Source organism: Leptodactylus fuscus, chromosome 10 (genome assembly GCF_031893055.1).
Source record: "Leptodactylus fuscus isolate aLepFus1 chromosome 10, aLepFus1.hap2, whole genome shotgun sequence".
NCBI classification, from domain to species: Eukaryota; Metazoa; Chordata; class Amphibia; order Anura; family Leptodactylidae; genus Leptodactylus; species Leptodactylus fuscus.
In genome coordinates, this window is record NC_134274.1 from 51,267,689 (window position 1) to 51,294,637 (window position 26,949).

Here is a 26,949-nt window from a genome sequence, read left to right on the forward strand (position 1 = left end):
GCCGGACACTTTTCCAACCCATTCATTTGAAACTGACTGCAGGTTTCAGTTTCCTGCCCAGTTTTGTACAGGAAATGGAAACTTGCAGAACGGACTCCTGGGCGCAGGTGTGAACGAGCCCTGATAAGTCTGGTTTTTGATGGCCACTGATTGTATACAAACTGCCTCATTGTAAAATATAAATAATACAACATAAAAAAATATATAAAAAAAGACGAGTAAAAACAATGGTTTAAATGTTATTTTATTAAATACCTTCTGTCCAAGGTTTCAATGTAACAAAGCTATGAAGATCTACCAACATTCAGAACAAACAAACACAGGGTAATTGTTTTATTTTTCTATTATCATGCAAAGATTCTGCCTCAAATGCCTTTCAAAGTCCTGTTTAAAACGTGATATTTATAATATATATTATATATATATGCTTACATTAGCCCCATAAGATAATAGTAACAATGCTAAAAGTGTATTGGTTTGTCAGATAGTGACCATACCAAGCTAAGGTTTTTATTAACTTAGAAAGACATTTCTTTTTAATATCCCAAAGACAGTGCCAAAAAAAAAAAAATAACAAATTAAAAAGGAAAAAAAAAAATATGAAAAATTATAAAGGTTTCATTTTAGAAAGAGATGCATTAAATACAGAGCGATTCTCATATTATTAATCAGGTAAACAGACAGTGAAGGAGCAGACCTAAAGTAGACATGCATAACTTCTCTTCATTTAACTGCATATAGTTCATTTTCTGTTTGTTTTTTCCCTTTTGTATTAACTGTTAAAAAGCTGATAGCTTTTCTTCCCAATGTGTTAACATTAGAGCAGTTGACCCAAAAAAAAAAAAAAAAAAAATCAATCTTCCCAAAACCATGAAAAAAAAAGCCCATCCCATCCCCTCCCGTGTGCTCTTATATCTTCACACAAGCATTTCAAACAGTTTAGGCCATACCTTGTCGTCATTGTCATAACAATATCTGATTTACTAACCGCCATATTGGTTTCTTTCTAATTCACCTCGCACTGGTCATCTCAGGAATAATGGAGAACATGCTTAGGCCATGTGCAAATTTCCACAAATACAATTTCTTTATCAAGTCCAACATACTGTACTATTTAATGTGTTACAAGTGGGGCTGACATACCACTACATGCACCTATCCAAACAGCTAGAGTTCAAATTGTGCAAAAATGTCAGGTTTTTGACAACTTTCTTCCCACCATTGAACTTCTCAGCAGTTTGTTGTTTTCACTTTTTTTTTTTTTTTTTTTATTAAGGCGACCAATCCTAATGAAAACTGTATTTATTTTTATATATATGTATCTGTCTTTTTTTTTTTTTGCAATTCTACATCAGTCTACATTAACAATCAGGTGGATTGTCATGGATTAGATTCATTTCACCCACCAAAAAAATTATTTGTGCATTTTTGTATATTTCTTTAACTCCTGATATGCAATTGAATATAAATGACATATCGATTTGTTAGCATTGCTAGTAAGGATAAAAGAAAGATTCAAGTCTTCCAAGAGAAGATATTCCAAGTATGGGTAAGGCTAAGCGCAACACCCTTGGATCTACATGATACGAGGAGAAAGCACTTTAGGACACGGTATATGAGGGAAAAGCAGAGGGTTTTACAAGGAGATGGAAATCTTTTTCTAGGTTTTCTTCAAAATTAAATTTTAAAAACAGACACTGTTCACCTGCTTGCAAGAAGATGAGGGACCACCAGACCACACAGTTTAGAAGGTGCAGGCAAGCATAAAAAGACATGCATACATCTCTACGCATCCAAGTTCAGTGTATTGGATCACTCATGACAGATCACTCATGACGTACAAGCAGATTGATTCCAAATCTGCTATTATAGTACACAAAGCTTTATCACTGTGAAAATATATCACCTCCCTCCCCTTTTACATGTATACCATTGGGGGAGCAGTTTAAATCATCAACCCCTCCCAAAACATGGCAGTTTGTATTTTTTTTTTTTGTCTAGAGCCTCCAAAAAAGTTCAGACTAAATTAATTATATTAACATAGCAGTAATGAAATGTTCCTTCTGCAGGATTTACATTGTATCACTTTTTCTATACTTCTGTATTTCTTTAAAATAACTCCCTAACTATTCCCTTATTAACACAGACCCTTTTCTGTTCTTAGGAGTCAGCGGGTGGATGAAGACTTCTCCAGCTCAGCGCTACGTAGGAGATAAAAGAACAGGTCAGCCAACGGTACGTGGAAGGTTCCAAGAATTAAAACAAAACAAACAGAAAAAAAAATGTCAAAAAATTAACACCTCCTCTTGTGGCTCTATAGTATGATCATTGCAGGTCATCACATAATAGATGAAGAACGCACAGGTCTTCATAGAGTGAAAGACCCCAAACTCTGCCCTGACATGATCCAATTCTGCAGCTCCTCCAATGAACAGGTCTAGTTTATCTCTTACGTGTTGCAATTGCCTTCCTTTCCTAATATCCTCATATGACACTGCCTGAGGTGGCTGTCCAGCTCACTTTCTCGCCATCTAAAAGCAGCCACTTACTCCTCAGCCTGGTTTTTAACAAACAATATATATACGGTTTTTATGTTAGTTTTTGCTCATTTTGAAACTTTAAAAACACCTCCGTACAGCAGGAACAGACACGATGGATCCATGAAATACAACAATTAGCCAGCAGCTGCTTCAGCCTCAGAATGCATGCAGGGTTTTCGTGCATTTTTGGCTACTGCCGGCATCAATATTTTAATTTTTTTGTTATTTTTTTACTTTTTTTCATTTTTAAAACTTCCGAACGAACAGGACTGTTGCCGTCGTTTGGGCGATCCTCACTCGCTCGCTAGAAAGAGGTTCTTCCAGTGGAGAGGCTGTAAAAAGAAGAACGAAAAGTAATTTTTTGAAAAACCAACAAAGGGTTTTTTTTTTTACTGGAGTGTCTAGCTCATTACTGACATCTGCCGTACTATTACAGCGGATGCTGGGTGGGCGCCATAGCCGCTGGTTGTCTACTGTTTTATATAGTTTTATACAGTAGACACCCAGCGCTACTGCATACGATTGGTGCCAGACATTAACTCTTTAACCATTAATCCATTAACTCTTCCGGCGCCTCAGTCAAAGCTGCCTGAAGTGCCATTTTCATGGCGGTGCATGGGCGCTGCTGTTTTCCTTGTGATTGCAGGCACTCAGAGTAAGCTCCAGGGCCTGCGTCATGTTGCTATGACAGCTGGAAGCCTAGTGAAGGCTCCCTGGCCTGTCATTGTATTTCTTCTATTGCAGGCTATGCTAGGTAGTCTGCACTAGAAGCCTCGGTATTTTGCAACGCATTAGCATTGTAATGCATTGCATTAGTGATCAGACCCACTGTGGTTTAACAAATTTTTTTCCAAAAAGTTTTTTTCAAAAAAATTTAAGGAAAACTTCATATCACCCCCTTTTCCCGAACACGTATAACAGCACTTAAATACAGTGAAACACGTACACATTAGGTATTCCTGTGTGCGAAAACACCTGCGCTACAAACCTTTAACTGCTTAGTGACCGGGCTGTTTTGGACCTTAATGACCAAGCCAAATTTTTGAAATTTGCCCTGTGTGATTTTATCAGTGAAGAATTTTATAACAGTATAGCGCATGCAATTGATTGTGATAGTCGATACTGTTTTTTCGTGACATGTTGCACTTTACTGAGAAGGTAAAATTAGACTGATATAACTTGTGTAAATGTACTCAAAAACTTGCAAATGCAGAAAATGTTAAAATTTGTCAATGTTTTCCATTTTCAGATGTGTTATAATGCTGGGAAGAGCAAGGAGATGGTGGTGGACTTTAGTAAATGGAGAGCTGCTCCGACCCCGGTGGAGATCCAAGGAACATGTATTGAGATAGTCAGGACCTATAAGTACAGTCCTATGAAAAAGTTTGGGCACCCCTAATAATCTTAATCATTTTTAGTTCTAAATATTTTGGTATTTGCAACAGCCATTTCAGTTAGATATATCTAATAACTGATGGACACAGTAATATTTCAGGATTGAAATGAGGTTTATTGTACTAACAGAAAATGCGCAATATGCATTAACCCAAAATTTGACCGATGCAAAAGTATGGGCACCTCAACAGAAAAGTGACATTAATATTTAGTAGATCCTCCTTTTGCAAAGATAACAGCCTCTAGTCGCTTCCTGTAGCTTTTAATCAGTTCCTGGATCCTGGATAAAGGTATTTTGGACAAACAATTCAAGTTCAGTTAAGTTAGATGGTCGCCGAGCATGGACAGCCCGCTTCAAATCATCCCACAGATGTTCAATGATATTCAGGTCTGGGGACTGGGATGGCCATTCCAGAACATTGTAATTGTTCCTCTGCATGAATGCCTGAGGATTTGGAGCGGTGTTTTGGATCATTGTCTTGCTGAAATATCCGTCCCCGGCGTAACTTCAACTTCGTCACGGATTCTTGAACATTATTCTCAAGAATCTGCTGATACTGAGTGGAATCCATGCGACCCTCAACTTTAACAAGATTCCCGATGCCGGCATTGGCCACACAGCCCCAAAGCATGATGGAACCTCCACCAAATTTTACAGTGGGTAGCATGTGTTTTTCTTGGAATGCTGTTTCTTTTTGGACGCCATGCATAACGCCTTTTTTTATAACCAAACAACTCAATTTTTGTTTCCAAAATGAAGCTGCCTTGTCCAAATGTGCTTTTTCATACCTCAGGCAACTCTATTTGTGGCGTACGTGCAGAAACGGCTTCTTTCTCATCACTCTCCCATACAGCTTCTATTTGTGCAAAGTGCGCTGTGTAGTTGACCGATGCACAGTGACACCATCTGCAGCAAGATGATGCTGCAGCTCTTTGGAGGTGGTCTGTGGATTGTCCTTGACTGTTCTCACCATTCTTCTTCTCTGCCTTTCTGATATTTTTCTTGGCCTGCCACTTCTGGGCTTAACAAGAACTGTCCCTGTGGTCTTCCATTTCCTTACTATGTTCCTCACAGTGGAAACTGACAGGTTAAAACTCTGAGACAACTTTTTGTATGCTTCCCCTGAACAACTATGTTGAACAATCTTTGTTTTCAGATCATTTGAGAGTTGTTTTGAGTAGCCCATGATGCCACTCTTCAGAGGAGATTCAAATAGGAGAACAACTTGCAATTGGCTACCTTAAATACCTTTTCTTATGATTGGATACATCTGGTTATGAAGTTCAAAGCTCACTGAGGTAACAAAACCAATTTTGTGCTTCAGTAAGTCAGTAAAAAGTAGTTAGGGGAATTCAAATCAATAAAATGATAAGGGTGCCCATACTTTCGCACCGGTCAAATTTTGGTTTAATGCCTATTGCGCATTTTCTGTTAGTACAATAAACCTCATTTCAATCCTGAAATATTACTGTGTCCATCAGTTATTAGATATATCAAACTGAAATGGCTGTCGCAAACACCAAAATATTTAGAACAAAAAATGATTAAGATTAATAGGGGTGCCCAAACTTTTTCATAGGACTGTATCTGGGTGTGCTCCTCAATAATAAGCTAGATTGGGCTGATCATCTGGAGGCGCTGCACAGAAAGGGTCACAGCAGACTCTACCTGCTCAGGAGGCTGAGGGCCTTCGGAGTCCAGGGGACACTTCTTAGGGCCTTCTTCAACTCTGTGGTTGCCTCAGCCATCTTTTTCGGTGTGGTCTGCTGGGGGAGCAGTATATCAACCAGGGATAGAAATAGACTTGACAGGCTGATCAGGAGGGCCAGCTCTGTCCTGGGGAGCCCCTTGGAGCCAGTACAGGTGGTGGGTGACAGAAGGATACTGTCTGTGGTGACCTCCATGTGGGAGAACAAATCCCACCCCATGTATGGGACCCTGATGGGACTTGGCAGCACTGTAAGCGACCGTCTGCTTCATCCGAAGTGTGAGAAGGAGCGCTATCGTAGGTCCTTCCTTCCAACCGTGACCAGGCTGTATAATCTACATCAGACCAAGTGAAGATCACTCCGCACAGAGAACTAATGATTATGAGGTCTTCCTCTTTCTCTTCTGTTTTTCCTTAGCTGCTATGAACTCCTAGTATATCTTCTCTTCTCAGCTTATGTGTGTCTATATCTGTAATATATTACTGTGTATTATCCTGTACCTGTATTATTATGCTGCTGTAACATGCTGAAATTTCCCCAATGTAGGAATATGAAAGGATTATCTTATGTTATCTCACATATACACAATTATATGGGGCAAAAAAGTTAGTAGTTATATATTTCCAAATGTTTCTTTTGTGTTTGAAGCATATTTGATATAATTGTAGCATATTTGAGTAATTTAGACAATTTACAAGTTTTTAAGCAAATATTTGAAATTTGGAGTATGTGATTTTTTCGTGTACCAAGCTATGTTTGCAGACAGGAATAGGTGGTATAATGACAGAACCTCCCATTAAATTACCCAATTTAGAAAACTAGACCTCTTATGGTATTCTTTGAGGGGTGTAGTGAGTATTTTGATTAAACAAATACTGTTTTGCAAGAATTATTAGAAATGAAGATAAAAATTACATGTTCATTTTCTTCAAATCTGTGTCATTTTAAAGGCAGTTTTTTTTGCCCACAATGCAATATAAAGTAGAAACATACCCGAAAATATATCACCCCACTTTTCCTGTGTTACAAAATGTACAGTTTGTGGCCTTAGTCCTATATACACACATACAGTAGGGCCCAAGAGGTAGGGAGTGGCAACTTGATTTTAAAACCCAAATGTTGCTTGCAGATATTTTAGGCCCATTGTACATTTGAAGCAATTGAAAACCCCCATAAATGTCCCCATTTTATAAACTAGACCCCTTGAGGTATTCATTGAGGGGTATAGTGAGCATTTTGACCTTATAGCTGTTTCACAGATTTTACGAACTTTGGGATGTGTAGGTTAAAAGTTGTTCCTTCATCCACAAAGTTTCTATTTTCACAAGGGGTTAAAGGAGAGAAAGCCCCGCACAGTTTGTGAAATAATTTCTCTTGAACACGGCAATACCTCATATGTGGACATAATCTGCTGTATGGGAACATGATGGGGATCAGAATGGGAAGAACACTATTTTGCTTTTGGAGGGCAGATGTTGCTGGAATAGTTTTCAGGCGCCATGTCATATTTGCAGAGTCCCTAAAGTATCAATACAATGGAAACCTCTTAAAAGTGACTCCATGTTAAAAATTACACCCATCAAGGAATGTATCAAGGGGTATTCTAATTTTGAGGCCAAAAATTCTTCCCAAAAATTAATGTACAAAATGAAATTTTGAAGGAAATATGTCATTTTGGTGGCCAATATGTTGTACCCACTTTGTGTTGTTAGAGACCTGCACTACTCAAACTATTAAGGGGCCATCCCAAGGGGCCCAAAATTATATATGTGGGTGTAAACTACTGGTTTGGCACACAGCAGGACTCAGAAGGGTAGGAGTACTGCGCTTTCTAGCTTTTGTGGTCCAGATTTGGGATGCATTCACACTAAGTATACACTCATCTCATCCTGAGTGTAAAACCTGTTCAGAATGAGCGTATACAAAGCAGATCCCATTCATTTCTATGGGAGTTGGCATATGTGCGCTTTCAATGTGATACGTGCACCATCTATTTGAAAAATCACATTTATAGAATGTCTACACTTGAAGCATTCTTGTAGCTTCTGAGTCTATTAAATGGTGATTGACATTTCTGGCTATGAGGAAAAGTATGAAAACACACAGAAAGTATCTTATGAACAATCATCCATGTTGCCTTGATAGATGTAAGTTTTCCAAGGTTATTAGTTGTTACCTGTATTAGTTCCTCACTGGAGGGGGGCTGCTGGGGCCCCAGAGCAATGATAGTGGACATTCAACCACTTGCCATCCCTGCGGTACCAGACCCGTGTTTCTTCTGACTGTGTGGTACGTGGTCGTCCCTGGGCATCAATGTACTGTGTCAGTCGGATGTAGGCGATGCAAGCCGCATCTTCTCCAATTACATGCACATGTGGATTCAGAATGGTAGTATGGATTGGCTTTGTATTCTTTGACAATACTGAAAAATTAGAACAGGAAAATCTTAATCATATCATATCATAATTCCTTAATAAGATTTGTGTTCAATTTTTATTGACAATGGCTGTTATCACAAAGGGTACCCATTACTTGATGGCTAAAATCTAACTTTTCTTAAATAATTTGTTTAAATTCATTCTTAATATTCCCACTACACAAACACATATACACCCAGGACCCTATATTCCACCCGGTTCTTATAAGTGAAAGTAACTTAGGAGGGGGCTGGTTCTTGTCAGTTGAAGCCTTTAGAATCCAGTTGGTGGTTTCACTGGATTCTTTTAATTGTCAAGAAACCCCTTTCAATGTGACCTCTTCCTAATACCACACCATGTAAAACCAGACAATTAGCAGTGTATGGCCAACATTCCTCTGAAATATTGAAACACACTTAGATATATGGATTAGGAAATGGCAGTCCTGCCATCTAGCAACAATTACCATATAGTAGTTTATGGTGTATACAAGAGATGAAGCTGGTCATGTCTGCCTATGGCCACACCACTCTGAACATGCCTGATCTTGGAAGCTAAGCAGGGTTGGGCCTGGTTAGCACTTGGATGGGAGACTGGCTGGGAATAGCAGGTGCTGTAGGGTTGGTCCGATTCATGACATATGGTAATATCAATTATGTATACTGGGCATGACAATCAATAGAGTACACTTTAAAATGTATATAATAATGATGAAGCCTAACAACATGATTTTAGTAGCAACTATGAGGGATATATGTAGAACTGTGGGCCATTTAGGTTCCTAACAGTGTATTAATGTGAGGATATTTCCTGGCGATTGGATGTGTTAGGCAAAGATGTACAATAAGGCCAGCTCACTACAACTAGCACTCAGTGGATTTGTCATGAGGTATATTGTAATTGATCTGAGTATAATATATACATCATAGGGAGAGATTGAACTCACAGGTTATAATATGAGATTAATTATCTCTTGTGTGATAGTAAGATCAGGTTTCTATGGCGGAACTTGCTGTGTCATGATTGATTGCTGCATACTGTGATTGAAGTGTGGATCGTTGCTTTACAATCCATTTACTTGCCATATGGGCTTTGTTGTCCTCCTTGAGTCATGTGACGATTGTGTTGTTTATGGTCACGCCCCATGAGCTACTCCCACTATGATGTAACTGAGCAGGATTATTTGATGGGCTGGAGCTGTGGGTGGGGACTAGGACCAGAATAGGATCTATGTAAAGACGGCTGAAACAGCACATGGCGTCAGATTCACTGCCAGCATTGCAGCCCACCACCAGGGCTGCAGGAATTGTGGTTTTCACTGCAGCTCTTTATTATTTTATGTACTACTCCAATCTGCTATTAAGTATGGCTCTTTTGATGAACCTTTTTGAGGTGAAATGTGGTGAGAGATAGAGAGAGATAAATGAGAAATATGATGTATTGATAGACAACTGTAGTACTGTTAGAGTGGTCAGGAATTAGCTGGGTTGCAGGAAGATTGGGGTTTTTTTTAGTCCTGAATTTAAATAGGCCACTTGTGTTATTGACCCACAAGAGATACTATGGGTGTTGTCCTCATTGCAGTTAATCCTTAGCAATTAACCCTTTGTTGGCCATAAGGTGTTGGTTGTCTGGTTTTACATGGTGTGGTACTAGGAAGGTATCACATTGAAAGTGGTTTCTTGACAGTTAAAAGAATCCAGTGAACCCACCAACTGGATTCTAAAGGCTTCAACTGACAGGAACCAACCCCCTCCTAAGTTACTTTCAGTTATAGGGACCAGGTGGAATATAGGATCCTGGGTGTGTATGTGTTTGTGTAGTGGGAATATTAAGAATGAATTGTAACAAATTATTTAAGAAAAGTTAGGTTTTAGCCATCAAGTAAGGGGAACCTTTTGTGATAAGAGTTGTATTGTGGTAGCACCAACCCAGTGCATGTTTTCATTGACATTGGCATCTTGTATTGTGTGGTAGTTACATAGGTATTTCAACTGAATTGGAGGTGTCTTACTTTACTTTATTCTCATTGTTTGTAGAGTTCCTAAGAAGCTGCTGCTCATCCAGTGATAACTTATTAATGGATTAGTTGTAACAGTCCCAGGAAAAAAATCACAATAGTAACAGTGAAGGAATAATTATTTATAATGGCTTTGCCTGCCTCCCATTTTATTAAGCAGTGTGCAACCAAATCCCAGGATTGTTTTTTTTTTTTTGGGAATTATATCATGATATAGTTAAGAGATACAGTGTTGAAGTAAATTTGTCCAAGAAGTTAGCAGTAGTTCAACAACTTGTGATATTCTAGGTCATGTGATTTGATTATGTATATGGATTTCCTAATTCAGTCCTACAGTTTAACAGGCTAAAGAGAGGCAAGGATAGAAAAAATCTGGACCAAGTGTTTGAGCAACTTCAGGCAATTACTGTATATGCTGATCTGAATATAAGCTGACTTCTGTAATTTTATCACAAAGTAATTGGGAAAATGTATTGATTCGAGTATAAGCTGAGGGGGGGAAATGTAGTAGCTAGAGCAAAATGTAAAAAATGTAAATGGTGCATTAGATGGCAGGTGTTGGGAAGGGGAGGGGTTGTTTTGGTTGTCTGTCTGGTTCTTTGCTGAGCTTTGTTTTGTTGTTTTTTGACCTCATGTGGAATGAAGCCTTGTGGAATATAGGGTATTTGTAGTGCTTCTATGAGCTCCTTCCTGATGGCAGACTAGTACTGCAGATCTTATATTTTGTAGATTGGGCAGTCTTAGACACAGGGATACTTAATGTGTTTTACACTCATTTAATACTTTTGTATGTATTGTAGTGAAAGCAGAGATTGACAGTTTTTATATTTGTAATTTTGTAGTAATAGTTGTGAAAGGCTTTATTTTTCAATAATCTATGGGAGATTTGTCATATGACTTAATCTTGTGTCCTGTCTAATGGTATGCCCTGGCTGCTATTATCATTAAATTATTTTGCTGGTATGTGTATATTACTCTGTAGGGATTATCTCAATTGTGATACCTGTTTGTAATCCCTGCTATGTACTCATTTCCATTTATTGAATTTTGGCCTGATTGCTGCTGATTATATGCCTAGCCCATTCACACCTGATTGACATCTTACAAGTCCTTGGTTGTATAAATGTAATCGGTAAGGTCATTTGGCCTTGGTCATTTGGCAATCCAGCGTGCAATCCAAGTGCATCTAAGTGTATGCTTCAGAATTAAGCCAGAATTGAACCAGAAGAGAACAGAAGGTAACATAAACTAACTGCTATCAACTACTCACTTGTCTACCAGAAATGTTTCTCACTTTAATCACTGTTGTTCTCCAAATCATTCTAAAAACCACCTTTCCACTAAAGGTAACTAAATCCTCATCTCTCCCAATCTCCACCATAGAACTTTCTCTGCACAGCTCCTCACAAAGCTCCAGCCTTGCCACCCCAGACACATACAACCCCCCCACAGCCTCTCCTACCTACACCTACTGTCCCTCACCCTACTCCTCCTTCCTTCTGGTGACATATCTCCTAACCCTGGACCTCCCAAACAAATCCCCACACCTGGCACTAGCACATGGAACCTCAAAAATCTCAAACCAATCACACTCACCCCTACCCCTCCCCAGTACACTATAGAATGCCCACTCCATACATAATAAACTTCCCTACGTCCACAACCATTTTATTCTTAATAAACTTACATTTCTCTGTCTCACACAAACATAGTTGACACCCTCATACACAGCCTCCCCCACCATCCTCTCCTATGAAGGCCTGCACTTCTCACATACTCCCCACCCCAACAACAAACCTGGTGGAGGTGTAGGCTGCCTCCTGTCACACAAATGCTCATTTGCCCCTATCCAGCCTCTACCCGCCCTCACCCCCCCCCCCTCCTTTGAAGTGCACTCTGTTCATATCTACTCACCCTCCAACCAGCCATCATATATCAACCACTTCACCACCTGGCTTACACACTTCCTATCCACAGACCACCCCACCACCTCCAGTCTCTTGTCCCTCACCACCTCCTTTAGTCTCTCCCAATGGTCCTCCTCTACCACCCACATAAAGTGGAGCACACTAGACCTAATAATCATCCACCTCTGCTCCATATGCAACCTCTCTAACTCTCCATCCACACTCTCTAACCGCAACCTTCTGACATTCTCTCCCCTCTCCAATAGATACCCCAACCTCTAAACCGACACCCCCCCCCACAGGAACCTCAACCTCCTTGACACCTGCACCCTCTCAGACTCTCTCCTACCGCTCGCTAACATATCCTCACTCCAGGGCTCAGAGGCCACTGCTGCCTTCTACAATACCACCGTTACCTCAGCCCTTGATTCTGTGGCCCCCTACACAGACAGCAAAGCCCGACCCATCGATAGACAACCCTGGCACACTGACCTGACTAAAAAAACTGAGACGTGCCTCGCGGGTTGCAGAACTCCTCTGGAAGAAAAGCCACTCCAAGGAGGATTTCCTCAGTTACAAAGAAGCAGTTCTCTCATTTAAGAACACACTCACCTCTGCTAAGCAGGTCTACTTCACCACACTCATATCTGCACTCTCTCACAAACCCCAAAGAGCTATTCACCACCTTCAACTCCTTCCTTCATCCTCCAGCCCCCCCCCCCCAACATCACTTATCTCAGCCTACAACTTTGCCACTTACTTTACAACTAAAATTGACACCATCACAACCAGTATCACCCTACTCCATCAACAACCCCTCTACCCAACTACTTACTGTTCCTCATCCCTGACCAGTTTCTCCTCCATAACTGACGAAAAACTCTCCTCCCTAACCTCAAAATCCCACCTCACCTCCTGCGTGCTCAACCTGAACCAGTCACATCTCATCCCCAAACTCACTGAATTCATTGCTCCAGCCCTAACCCATCTCTTCAACCTATCCCTAACCAAAGGATGCTTCCCCTCCACCTTAAACACCACAGTTACACCTATACTTAAAAAGCCATCCCTCAACTCATCCTCTCCTGCCAACTATCATCCCATCTCTCTGCTCCGGTACACCTCTAAACTTCATGAGCGGCATGGCCACTCCAAACTCTCCTCCTATTTCTCATCCAACCTGCTCTTTGACAGACTTCGGTCAGGCTTCAGACCCCAGCACTCCACTGAAACTGCCCTAACAAAAGTCACTAACCACCTGCTAACCGCCAAATACAAGCACCATTACTCTGTCCTCCTCCACCTCTCCTCTGCCTTTTACACAGTTGACCACTCCCTCCTATTAAAAATTCTCTCATCCCTTAATATCTCAGACCTGACCCATTCCTGTATCTCCTCATACCTCACCGACCGCACGTTCAGCATCTCCCACTCGCACACCACCTCCTCACCTCACCCTCTCTCTGTAGGTGTCCCCCAGGGCTCCGTCCTAGGACCCCGCCAGTTCTCCATCTACACCCTTGGACTGAGCCAACTCAAAGAATCTCATGGCGTTCAGCACCACTGCTAAACCGATGACACCCAAATCTACATCTCTGGACCAGACATGACCTCCCTGCTGGCCAAAATTCCAGATTGTTTCGTTGCCATAGCCTCCTTCCTCTCCTCCCACTTTCTCAAACTCAACATGAAGAAAACTGAGTTTATCATCTTCACCCCATCCTGTATGGCCCCTCCACCTGACCCATATAACAAAGTTAACAGAACCACAATTACCCCTATCCCACAGGCCCAATAACTTGGGGTAACCCTTGACTCCAACCTAACCTTCAACCAACATATTCAAGAACTCAACACCTCCTGCCGCCTCCAGCTCAAGAACATCCACCAAATTCACCCCTTCCTCACCCAGAAAACTACCAAGATGCTCATCCAGGCCCTCATAATCTCCCACCTACACGACTGAAACACCCTTCTCCATGGACTCCCAGCTAACACCCTCGCCCCCCTCCAGTCCACCTTAAACTGCGCTGCTCGCTTAATCCACCTCACCCCCCCCCCATCTTCATCAGCTGCTCCCCTCTGCCAGTCCCTCCACTGACTACCCATAGCCCAGCAAATTGAGTTCAAGCTACTAACGCTAACATACAAAGCCATCCACAACCTGTCCACCCCATATATCTCCAAACTAATCTCCCACGACCTGCCCACACGTAACCTCACATCCTCCAATGACCTCCTGCTTCGCTCTGCTCTCATCCCCTCCTAACACAACCTTCTCCAAGATTTCTCCCGTGCATCCCCCATACTCTGGAACTCCTTACCATGACACATAAGACTGACCCCCACAATCACAGGCTTCAAGAAGGCCCTCAAAACTCACCTATTCAGGAAGGCCTACAACCTCCAATAACACTATTACCACACCACCATCTGTACAGTCTCCCCCTCTCCTTCTGTCTCTACCCCCCTTCCCTCATAGATTGTAAGCCCTCTACCCCACTGTGCCAGTCAGTCACTATTAGTATTATATCTACCTGTATATTCTTTGTATTGTATGTAACCCCTAAATGTAAAGCACCATCGAATTAATAGTGCTATATAAATAATTACTGTTGCAGCTGGTCATAGACCCTCCCCCCCCACCACCCCCCCCCCAAAAAAAAAAAAAAAAAAAAAAAAAAAAAAGATAAGCCGAGGGGGGCTTTTTCAGCACAAAAACTTTGCTTTAGAAACTCAGCTTATACTTGAATATATACGATACATTGCAAAGAGAAAGACTATTAAGCTACAAGCTAAAATTGCCTTGTAACTTACTAAGTGGCTTGTGGGACGGGAATCTGAATGGTATGTAATAGTGCTTCTATGTCTGTTTATGTAGCACACCGGTATTCTCCATACAGTTAGAAAGATGTTCCATAATGGTAACTGTGTGGTTTACTATCCCTTGTAGAAACTGGCTATTAGAAGTCTGCCATGTGTAGCTGCACACTCTGAAACTGTCCAGTCTGTATTGCCATTATCAGGCCATACAAGAATATACCCCTCTTTCACAAGGGGATGGTAAAATAACTGAAGAATAGTACAATGCAACCTTGTAGTCATGGAGCATATTTGTTGAGGACAACACAACAAAACAATTCAAGTGCAATGGTGTATTACCTCCCTAAAGTATAGGTTTGCTATGGGTACAACTACATTATTAGCAAACTGTTGATGCAGCAATTCACTAATGTACCTTGATTATTGGAAAATTGAAATATTGTATCTTATAATATAATACTTGGTTGTCTAAACTTAGTGTAAGAAAACATGAAAAAAAACAATACTCACAATTGTCAAAATAAAATTTATGAAAGTCCATGCCTTCCACAAGGTTGCCAAGGGCTTCAGGCTCAAATGATGTCAAGCCAGGATCACAGATCTTCCTTTAATGCCAAATACATAATTAGTAAGAAAAAGTAATATCAATACATTACTAAAAAGAATCAGAATGGTTACTAGTAACAATCCATTGCCTAAACATTCAAAGTAGACCACTGTGTAGTTAAAGAGAAACTATCCTTAAATATACCATCCCCAAACTGCCGCTTTGGTGTTATTCCAGATGGTAATAGCTTTCTGAAGATGTGACTCTCTGAAATTAATAAAGTAGTAACGTCGGCTACACTACCTGTGAATAGTCATAGGGATGGTTCTGGTGTAAGGAGTAGTCATCTCATCTCATGGTATTACAAGTGTGCTCCAATCCAGTGAACTGTAGCATACTGGCCTTTCCTTCATCCATGCCCTACACCAGATGCCTCCATAACCCCAGAACTGCATGACTACCTAGATGAATATTCACAGATAGCATGCACAGCCCTATCATTTTCTTTTTGTTCACTTATGCTGCACACACCTTTCCATTCAGAAAACTATTAGTCTCAAACACAGACACATGGACAGAATTGTTGATCGCCTCATTTAATGAAAGAAAAACCCACAATGGTCACAGAAATAGCTTATATCTGACAAAAGTAATTATAAATAAAAATTAAAATATTTCTATGCTTTTCACTTCAACAGAATTTATAAAAAAAAATGATGACACAGGCCTAGACAGAAATGATGGTTCTCTTAACTCAATATTCTGTTGCACAGCCCTTTGAGGCAATCACTGCAATCGATTGGTTCCTTCAATGAGACTTCTACACCTCTCAACAGGTATTTTGGCCTCTCCTCATGAGCAAACTGCTCCAGTTGTCTCTAGAGATGAGCAAACAGTGTTCTATCAAACACATGTTCGATCGGATATCAGGCTGTTCGATGTGTTCGATTCGAATCGAACATCACGTGGCAAACTCCAAAAAAATTCAATTCCCCTCCCACCTTCACTGGTGCTTTTTTGGCACCAATAACAGCGCAGGGGAGGTGGGACAGGAACTACGACACCGGAGGCATCGAAAAAAATCGGAAAAAGTCATTGGCTGCCGAAATCAGGTGACCTCCATTTTAGACGAATAGCGGATTTCAAATCCGGGTCATATGAGAATGTGAACTTTGTGACTAAGAGACAGGGATAGCTGTACAGGCAGGGATAGCTAGGGATAACCTTTATTTAGGGTATGAATGTTAGTAAAAATATCTTTTTGGGGCTCCATCGGGTGTGTAATTGTGATTTTTGTGACATAAACTTTTTCCAATAGGAATGCAGTGGCCAGCGCTGATTGGCCAGAGTACGGAACTCGACCAATCAGCGCTGGCTCTGCTGGAGGAGGCGGAGTCTAAGATCGCTCCACACCAGTCTCCATTCAGGTCCGACCTTAGACTCCGCCTCCTCCGGCAGAGCCAGCGCTGATTGGCCGAAGGCTGGCCAGTGCATTCCTATGCGAATGCAGAGACTTAGCAGTGCTGAGCCAGTTCTGCTCAACTACACATCTGATGCACACTCAGCTCTGCTACATCAGTTGTGTAGTTTGGCAAATTCCAGTCTGGATTTTTGAGAATTTGTTGTCAACAATGGTGTTGTCAACTTGATCATCTCCCATAATGTCCACTTTGGCTCAAACAGTGACAGATGGTGCGATCTGGCACCAATTTTCCTTGAGCTTGAAGTTCACCTTTAATCTGTTTAGAAGTTTTTCTGGCCTTTTTTGTTACCATTCGAATTATCTGCCTCTTTGATTTGTGATCAATTTTCCTCATACAGCCATTTCCAGGGAGATTGGCTACAGTCCCATGGATCTTAAAGTTCTGAATGATATGTGCAACTGTAGTCACAGGAACATCAAGCTGCTTGGAGATGGTCCTATAACCTTTACCTTTAAAGAGGACCTTTCACCATATCTGGGCACAGGCAGTGACATATATTGCCGGAAAGCTGACAGTGCGCTGAATTCAGCGCACTGTTGGCTTGCCCGATCTGTGCCCGGTGTGAAGAGCTTATGATCCGGTACCGTAGCTCTTCGATGGTCAGAAGGGCGTTTCTGACCATTAGCCAGGAACGTCCTTCTGCCTCACAGCACCTATCGCGCTGTACTGTGTGAGCGAGGAGGAACACCCCCTCCCGCTCCTGATAACACTCGTCTATGTACAAGCTGTGTTAGCAGAGGGAGGGGGCGTTCCTCCCCACTCCACAGCACAGCGCGATAGGCGCCGCGAGGCAGAAGGACATCTCTGGGAAATGGTCAGAAACGCCCTTCTGACCATAGAAGAGCTACAGTACCGGACCATAAGCTCTTCACACCGGGCACAGATCGGGAAAGCCAACAGTGCGCTGAATTCAGCGCACTGTCAGCTTTCCGGCAATATATGTCACTGCCTGTGCCCAGATATGGTGAAAGGTCCTCTTTAACATTCTTGTCTATGATTTTCTTTCTAAGCTCCTCACACAATTCTTTCCTTTGGTTCATGTTGAGTGCAGTCCACAACATGTCACCAAACAGCACACCAAATATCTGTATCCCTATATACAGGCCAGCAAACAGCTCAGTGAGTATCTGTAGCCCTATATACAGGCCCACTGACTAATTACAAGATTGTAGACACCTGTGAAGGTAATTAGTGGACACACCTTGATGTAACATGTCCCTTTGGTCACATTATTTTCAGGGAAACCATCGTTTCTGTCCAGGCCTGTGTCATGAGTTTGATTTTTTTTTTTTTACATTCTATTGAAGTGAAAAGCAATGTCTGACTTTCATTGGTTCATTTTCATAGAATTTTTATTTATTATTACTTTAGTCAGATTCAAGTTATTTCTGTGACCATTGTGGGTTTTTCTTTCATTAAACGAGAGAGACCAACAATGTTGGCCCCATGTGTAACCCCCATGCTGGTTGTTTACAAACAGATGTCAGCTATATAAGCTGAAACCTAAGAGCCCCAATGCACTAAATTCATAACTGACATCATCTGCTTTATCTGTAGGTGTTCCATGTTAACATAGCCTTCTAAAAAAGGTCAAGACAAAGCATGGGGCAAAATCTCTATGTGCTACATGCATACTGTGCTGCAAATTTATTGTGGATTAAGTTACAACTACATGGGGTACAATAATTGTTTCAAAACCCTAGCCACATTTATTGTATTGAAATCTGTCAGATTTGAGCTTAGACTGACCCTTTGTTGCACAGTTAATCTCACAGTTACCCACAGCTTCCTGGTGAGGTTCTCCTCTCCGTTTCTGTAAAATCTGTGTAAGGGTGCATTCACACTGAGTAAACGCTAGCTTATTCTGAACGTAAAACACGTTCAGAATAAGCGGCGTCTAAAGCAGCTCCATTCATTTCTATGGGAGCCGGCATACGAGCGCTCCCCATAGAAATGAATGGGCTGCTTCTTTCACTCCGTGCAGTCCCATTGAAGTGAATGGGGAGTGCCGGCGTATACGGCAAGCTCTGCTCATGCCGGAGCGTACACGCCGGCACTCCCCATTCACTTCAATGGGACTGCACGGAGTGAAAGAAGCAGCCCATTCATTTCTATGGGGAGCCCTCGTATCCCCGCTCCCATAGAAAGGAATGGAGCTGCTTTAGACGCCGCTTATTCTGAACGTGTTTTACGTTCAGAATAAGCTAGCGTTTACTCAGTGTGAATGCACCCTAACTCTGTGCACGCGATACTTTAGAAGTCTCAAGCGCTTTACTCTGGTCTTGGCTGCTTTATTCCAGATCAGGGGGGAGTGTGTGAGACTACCAAAACACCAGGCGCTATACGTTAAAGACCTTTGCCCACTAACAAAACTTGATGCTGCTTTATGCATACATTTCTATGGGACTGTCAGAGATGACTACATACAATGTTCAGCTATCTTTGACAATCCCATGCAGCTACATTCGGACGGATCTGAGCTACAATGTATCCCCATCCTATGACAGATTGCAATGATGAGCACTCGCCTTTAACTATGCGTTAGGCATATACAGTATAGTGAAATTAGTATGGTGCACAGAAAGGTCACTTTAATGTCCCCAAGTATCCTAAAATACTACTAGAACTAGAATATGACTAAGGTTGGATAAAATCCCGACGCATTGCAGAAATCACTCACGTGTAAGCTTCAAAATCTCCATTATTGATAGCTTCAATGAGTTGCTCTGTAATCTTGATAATCTCCTGTTTCCGCACTGTAGAGGGGAAAAGATAGACTGAGTACTAGTGGTCATCATGCAAATGTAAAGCCACAGCTGTTGGATGTGATCCTAATAGCAGGAATGAAAAAGGAAGCTACTAGATCCATACATTAAATCCAGGGCACACAAGGGTGGAGAAGACCGAGCCACAACCGCAAACAACTCTTTAATATTTAACCCCTTTGCTTCACATGCTACTAAATATGAATAATCGTAACAAGTCTAGAGACATTACATGTACTCTTATGTACTGTCAGCACAAATTACATCTATCCAGATAAAGTTGTGTAAGGTGTAAATCAGTACAATGGTTTAAAAAAAAAACAAAAAAAAAAAAACAAGGTTGTGGTTAAATCTTCTAAAGATTGTTGCTGTACAGCTTGATATACTCAAGGATCAGACATGATAGGAGATGAAATCATGTAACCAAAGCCACAAACACAGAAAACCTTCACCAGAAATACTACTCCCCTGCACATCTTTATATACTTTATAACAGGCTATTGTTTCTAATATAATGTATTCCTCCTAAGTCCAGCCTTTCTTCAGATACTATAGGCCATTACTCCATGTACATTATTTGCACATTATTTTGTGAGATCAGGATTTAAAAAAAGGATCTTCTAAACTGGAAAAAAAATAATTCAGTACTATATTATTATTATTTATATATCCAATAAGTATACGTGGGATGTCTCATAACCCTGTTCAGCTTTGTTCAACTGTTGCAGGAGAGACCATCTCCCAAATATTGGGACATATGACTTACTCACACGGATGTAAAAAGCGTCCATGTGACAGCCATTTATGTGACCGCCATCACATTGCCATTTTAACAATACAATGGGTAAGATTTTTTTAATACCGTCTTAAAGTTATATATTCTTAGGCTTTCTAGTCTAACTTTACAGCTTCTAATAGTTATTGCCAAAATAAGTTCTCAAATTTTGCAATACTTTGGTGATGTAAATTAGGACATCCCCATTTTCAAACACTATGCCAATAACTAGCTTTATACCTTTAGTTAGATTAGTCTACACCAGAAAAATGTGCCAAAACATTCAAAAATTAAATGTGCTGTGCCGTTTTTTTTAATGTTCATGTGAAAGTGACCTTAGGCTGACCCATTATGCCAATATTAGCTGAACCTTCCTATTTGGGTGAGACCAGCTGCCCGATATAGATAATCCTTTTGCACTGAAGGTGTCTGGCAGCACATTTCCCTACATGCATGCTTAGCCTTGTGGGCGTATGGGAGGACTGAATGGCCTAATAGAGTTTGGCCATCAGCTATCTCGTGTGCAGGACCACACTTAGAAAATGGGTATTTATGGAAAGCACTACAAGTAACATATAGGCCTTCCTTTATTGCTGAATTTTCATGCTCATAGAGTATGCAGTAAATATAATCTAACCAATGAGAAAGTAAAATGCAAGAGGACACAAATAAGGTGCAACTATCTTCGAGATATCTGATGCGAACATTGCACAAATCTCTATAGAGATGTATTTTTGGTATTGGGTTTTTGATCTTCGCTTCATAAAGGGTACATTTAACATTGCTTTCCACATGAATACAACGTGTTACAAAAATGACTGTATAGTTCAGCTCGGATATTCTTTTATTGCCTGCAAAGTCCCTCTTATTTCCAATTACATTTCTCACTATGACCCTGTCCCTATTACATCTTCATAGGACAAAGACAGGACTCATAGTGAGAAATGTAATTGGAGATAAGCGGGACTTTGCAGGCAATAAAGAGTACCAAGACCTGTACAGCACATCTAAACTGACAAGAACATCAAATTCCGCAACTTTTGCTATTAAATTAGATTTACACATTATTAAAAAATAAATAAATAAATAAATTAAAATGAGAGAACTATTAAAAAATTTACTTGATCTCTACAAAAAGCATTTGAAAAAACAAAAACACATTACACAATTGCCTTCACATACAAATAACAAGACCCCTAAAAAGATCGGTAATTTTTTGGTAACATTTCAAAAAAAATTAGCACTATAATAAATGTTATGTTTTAAGTGCTTTAATTTAAAGAAACCGGAAAATCACAAGTGTCATAAAAACGAAGAGAGGCGTTACATGTCGTTAAAGGCGCTATCATAATCTCTCATGGTTAGTGAGACGCCATCTGATACATCTGCAAGTTTTAGGTAGTTTAAAGGATTTTATGAAGGTAAGTACTAAGTACAGGTGTTTACAGGACAGGGTGTAGGTAGCAGGGGAGGGCTGGCAAGGAGAAAGCATTGTCCTCATCTATGCCAGGTCTTATACCTGCAAAGAGAGTTTCACTTGCTACTTGCTTACTGTATATGTTAAGTGTCTAACAAATCCTTTGCTGTAAGTAATGAATACCCACAATGCTTCAGAGATTGATCAACTATCTAGATCAGAGATTCCCAACAGGGGTGCCTCGGAAACCTGACATGGGGCCGCTACACTCTGGTTGTGAAGATGACCACATGCCTTTATGCACATTATCTTCATCCTTATGAGGTGTTTTTTTTTTGTTTGGCTTTTCATAAGAATTATTTGCTAGGTGAGCTCTGAGTCTGAAAAGGTGGAAACGCTGATCTAGACTTATAATTCCCACCACTTTTCCCATCTTAAATGTGTCCTTCCTTACCTTTCCTCGTGGCACATGATGACCAGCTTATCTTGTGTTTTTGTTGTGAGCTGTAATTTTTTTGGTCCATATCAAATTCTAACTAAATTCTAGCCAAAAAGGAAGAATGGACACATCTTTGGGCCCTTCAGCACCAGTTAAAAAAAAGCCAGCCCTCCACTGTTAGGTAGGCTCTACTCTATTAAAGAAAGATTTAGGTAAGTCTGGAAAACGACCAGTGATGATTACAACATACTGACAACGGGAGACGAATACTACCAACAGACGTTCTAGGAAACTACAGTCATCAAATGACTAACTTACATAGAGAACTGCTAAGTGAAAATGGTACAACTGGAGTGAGCAGAGGCTCAGCCTGAGCTTGCTCTACTTCCAGAGTTTGACCTGGGCTTTCCCAGGCTAGGATTTTCTCTTCACAAGACTGCGTGGCTGAAAAGAAACATATATATTAACCAAGTCAAGGGGCAAAAAATGTAAAGTTACACAATAGCCTACAATGCCATGTAATACAGCAATAAAATCAAACGAAAAATAACAAAGAAAAAAAAAAAAAAAAAATTTGGCTTATAAGATAGCAACATGGTATAAATAATAGCTACCAATGCAGTTGCTTAAATACATGAAATTGTTTAGTTAGTGGCCAACAGTAACATGGGTGATCTTCTTGTGAATATATGAGAACATAACCCAACCATAATAAGGAAATCATAGTTGGCTTTCTGACAAATGCCAGACCATAACAAGTTTCTGCATTCATGGTCATATTCAATGGCAAGCTACCAAGACAACAGATGTCACCACTAAGATGGTTAGAAAAACGTTTTAAAACTCTGCAAAATTTACTATTATTTATATCTGCTAAAATGTTTACATTTTAATTGTCTGTCAATCCGGTTTGTGCGTTGGAAACCCCTTTTATTTGCAGCTCCAATGGGCTCTGGTTTGTATCATCACAGTCTTTGCAATATTAGGAGACATGTTTCACTTTCTTATCGTGTACAGTACAACAGAATACATTATGAACAAGTACACAAAATAAACAACCACAGCTAATTTTACATATCTCTGATGGAAAATTTTCCAATAGGGAATCATAGCTTCTAAATAAGGAAGAGCAGGCTCTTAAAAACATACAAACAAAAAACTCAGAAGGTTCAGAAATCTAAAAGTGTTCCAGCATAAAACCAGATATGTACAGTATATGGAGAGTGACACGACCAACCAAAAGTCAGATAGGATAGGACACAGCACTCCACTCAGGACTTACTAGCTGTCCCACACAGCCCAAACTGTGACTGCAAGGACTGAGTCCGCATTTTGCTCTCGCTTAGGCTCCATTCTTGGAGAATGAAAGGGCCATCACCAGGACAGAGAAAAGATGCTGACCGGTATGCAATAAATAATAGGAGACAATCATTTAGGGCTAAGTTAGAGAAGACGTCCTAGATTATATCTTTATAATATTCATAGTGTTTGCTTAAAATAAGTTTGGTCATAAAATAAGACATAAAAAATCCATAAGAGACAGAAAAATAGCATTGTTGTCCTCAATGGGAATTTGTCCTTGAGCTAAAGTAGACAGACTGGCACTTATTGCTTCCAACAACATTTCCAAACCTTAGATTTCCAGCTACCAGTTATGTCACAAAAGCTAAAACGAGTTTGTCCAGGAATACAAAATCGTGGCTGTTTTTAGCCAAATACAATCTGTGACTATGGGTTGTGGTTGGTAATGCTGCTTCAGTCCATCAAAGTGAACAGGTCTGAGCTGCAGTACCAAATGCAACCTGTAGACAGTAGTGGCTAGTGACACACTTTGTGGAGCATCACTAGGCCCACAGTTAGGTCAGGCCGAGATATCTTCTGATACATGTAGTGTCCCTGCCTGATAACCCAGGTACAATAAGAAAATCATAGCTGGGTTCCTGACAAGTCCCAGACCATAGAAAGTTTCTGCATTAGTGGTCGTATCCATGGCAACAGATCGAGATAAAAGACTGTCACCACTAAGAAAGTTAGAGAAAATCTTTAAAACTCGGCAGAATCTTTAATTACTTATATTTGCAAAAATGTTTAACTTGTAATTATCTACAAATATAGATATGATTATGTACATGGGAATACCTCTTTAAGAAAGGCTATTCTTCTCCTACCTTTAGACATCTTCTCTGGGCCACCATTCCGTAGAAATCAAAGTTTTTGTCTGTATGCAAATGAGTTCTCTCACAGCACTGGGGGCGTCCCCAATTCTGTGAGAGAAATCTCCAGCGCCGCCTCCATCTTCTTCAGAAAAAGCCTCTCTGCGCATCTTCTTCCTGAGCTGGATTCAAACTGCGCAGTCCCGCATGCACAGTCGGGTTTGCCATTGGGACTCGGGCAGAGCCGACTGCACATGCGCGCGGCCATTTTTTTGTGGCTGCTTACCTCAGCTTACTGTGTAAGCGGCCACAAGAAAATGGCCGCTTACACCAGGCGGCCATGTGTAGTTGGCTCTGCCCGACGGCAGAGCCAACTGCGCATGCGTAGAAATTTTAATCCAGCTCTGCAAGAAGACACGCAGACAGGTCGTTCCTGAAGAAGATGGAGGCAGCGATGGAGATTTCTCTCACAGCATTGGGGACGCCACCAGTGCTGCGAGATGACTCATTTGCATACAGACAAAAACCGGGATTTCGACAGAACTGTGGCCCCGGAGAAGACATCTAAAGGTAGGAGAATAGTCTTTCTTAAGGCTATTGCTACGACTGATCGAGAAAAAATGTGATTTTAATGATAGAATTCCTACTGAAAACGTACGTTTTATTTATCTAACCCACTAAAATTAGTATTTATTTGTAATACATCCCCTTTTAAGGAGTCCTGTAGGCATGGATTTTGAACAATAAAAGCCCCAGTAGTTCCTTACAATGACTGTCTTCATCAATAATGTGATCAGTAGGGATCTGGCACTCAGCGGACTGAGCTGCTGCTGCCCCATATGTGTGTTGTGGGCAGTTTTGAGTTGGAGTATAAAAAAAAAACAAAAAAAATGACTGACTCCAGCTTTAAAATAAAATGATAATTATATATTACATTACACAATACATATTTACCACAGACATGATTACCTATACACAGGACATGATGGTGGATAAACATCTCAAAACTGCCTGACAGATTCCCTTTACGGTTACAGACTTTCAGTATGTTTCCTTGGCTATAATGACACAATAATCCTATATACCTTGAACCTCATATCCCGATTTATTGGAAATAAATATTTAATGGAATAATCTACTTTTCCTTCTAATGCCGCTCTGCCATTTGTAACCACTGTAAAGCCTCTCTTGGGATCAGTTTTCTGATTCCAGATCAGGTTTGTTCTTTCTGACCTAAAGGCCACATTATGTTCATTATAAATTTAGTGCCCTGAACTGCTTCCCTGACTCTCTATCATGTCAGAATGCTATGATATTTGTAAGGTGCAACATGTTAAGAGATGCCGATTGTTCCACAGGATACAGCGGGACACAAATCGATGGCTGATCCTTAACGCACTAATTCATTGGTGAAGATTCTTATTGAAGCCGCTGCCTCCCTGCTACACAATGTTATTTTCCCTTTTAGCATTATAAATAAGTAAGCATTGTCTTGTAGCTTAAAAGATTGATGTCTCCTCTCCCTGTGCTCTGCTCGGTCTTAGTAAAGTACATGTTGTCTCAGCATTTCACTGCATCATTTATGAGATGCAACACATCCTGTTGCTATGATCCAGGGTATTGCTATCCAGACTGAAGCCTCTGAATAACACAATTGGATATTTCCATATTTTGGTGGAGTCATATGAGCATAGAAAAGGTGTGGTTCAATCTATTTCTGAATAAGCAACTGTATCGCCAAGTTAACATGAACAAGTACTGATCCAATTTGTAAAATTTGCTAAATGTTATGAAAACCCTAACCTGACCACTAAAGGGGTAGCAAGTGCTCAACTGCATTCACAACTGCCATAGAAGTGAATGGAGGGAGCAACAAGGGTAAATGTTTTGGAAATGGTTGTGGATCCCTTAGTTTGACCTTTTATGTATGTATTCTGGTAGATGTTCCTTATAAGGGTTTTATGGTTTTACATAAATTTGGCTGTGTATATAATAGGTTTTGGATTTCAACTTCTGACCATTATCACGATACCAGCTTTTGGCTAATCTGCTAAATTTTTCTTCATAGGCAAAGAGTAAACAAGTTGTCCACCCTCTAAAAATTAATTGAAAAACAGCTCAGCGTGTAGTGTAATAAAAGACAACATCACGTTACCAATATCTCACTGTTCCTGTTCCAAACCTATGTGGTTACTTTCTGGTTTCATGATACGGACATGTGGCCACTTCAACCACTGTCTACAGTTGTAACCCTCTAAGGCGGTCATGTCATGTCAGGCGTTATTGCTGGACCAGGAGGTTCAGAGGCTAAAGGACCTCAGAGATTGATGGGAGATTGGTAAGGTAAATGTTATTTTATACAAAAAAGCAACTTACCATTCACTAGCAACAAGCTGAGATCTTCAAGATCATTTTCGAAGAGTTGCAGAAGTTTATATGATAGAGATGCTAAAACGTTTTTTTTTCTTTGTACGAAACAGCAAACAGTATTGTATTGTATTGTATTGTATTGTATTGTACAGTGGTATAACAGGGACCATAGGTATGATTAGCAAAC

At 40.5% G+C, this 26,949-nt stretch overlaps 1 protein-coding gene across 24 annotated transcripts in view; it reads right to left on the bottom strand.

Annotated features, from left to right (window-relative positions):
- Nucleotides 1-226: 226 nt before the first annotated feature.
- The window catches only part of CAMK2G (calcium/calmodulin dependent protein kinase II gamma), a 230,739-nt gene continuing 204,016 nt past the window's right edge, over nucleotides 227-26,949 (bottom strand). For 12 of the 24 annotated variants that reach the window (XM_075258052.1, XM_075258058.1, XM_075258050.1 and 9 more), the window contains 5 exons: nucleotides 22,558-22,683; nucleotides 19,524-19,599; nucleotides 15,323-15,417; nucleotides 7,822-8,067; nucleotides 227-2,872 (listed from right to left, as the gene is read on the bottom strand). In XM_075258052.1, the coding sequence (XP_075114153.1) occupies nucleotides 7,835-8,067; nucleotides 15,323-15,417; nucleotides 19,524-19,599; nucleotides 22,558-22,683 (530 nt within the window). In that variant the 3' untranslated portion in view covers nucleotides 227-2,872; nucleotides 7,822-7,834. The remainder of the gene's footprint in view (nucleotides 2,873-7,821; nucleotides 8,068-15,322; nucleotides 15,418-19,523; nucleotides 19,600-22,557; nucleotides 22,684-26,949) is intronic. The other 12 variants (XM_075258063.1, XM_075258071.1, XM_075258065.1 and 9 more) reach the window with 1 other exon arrangement.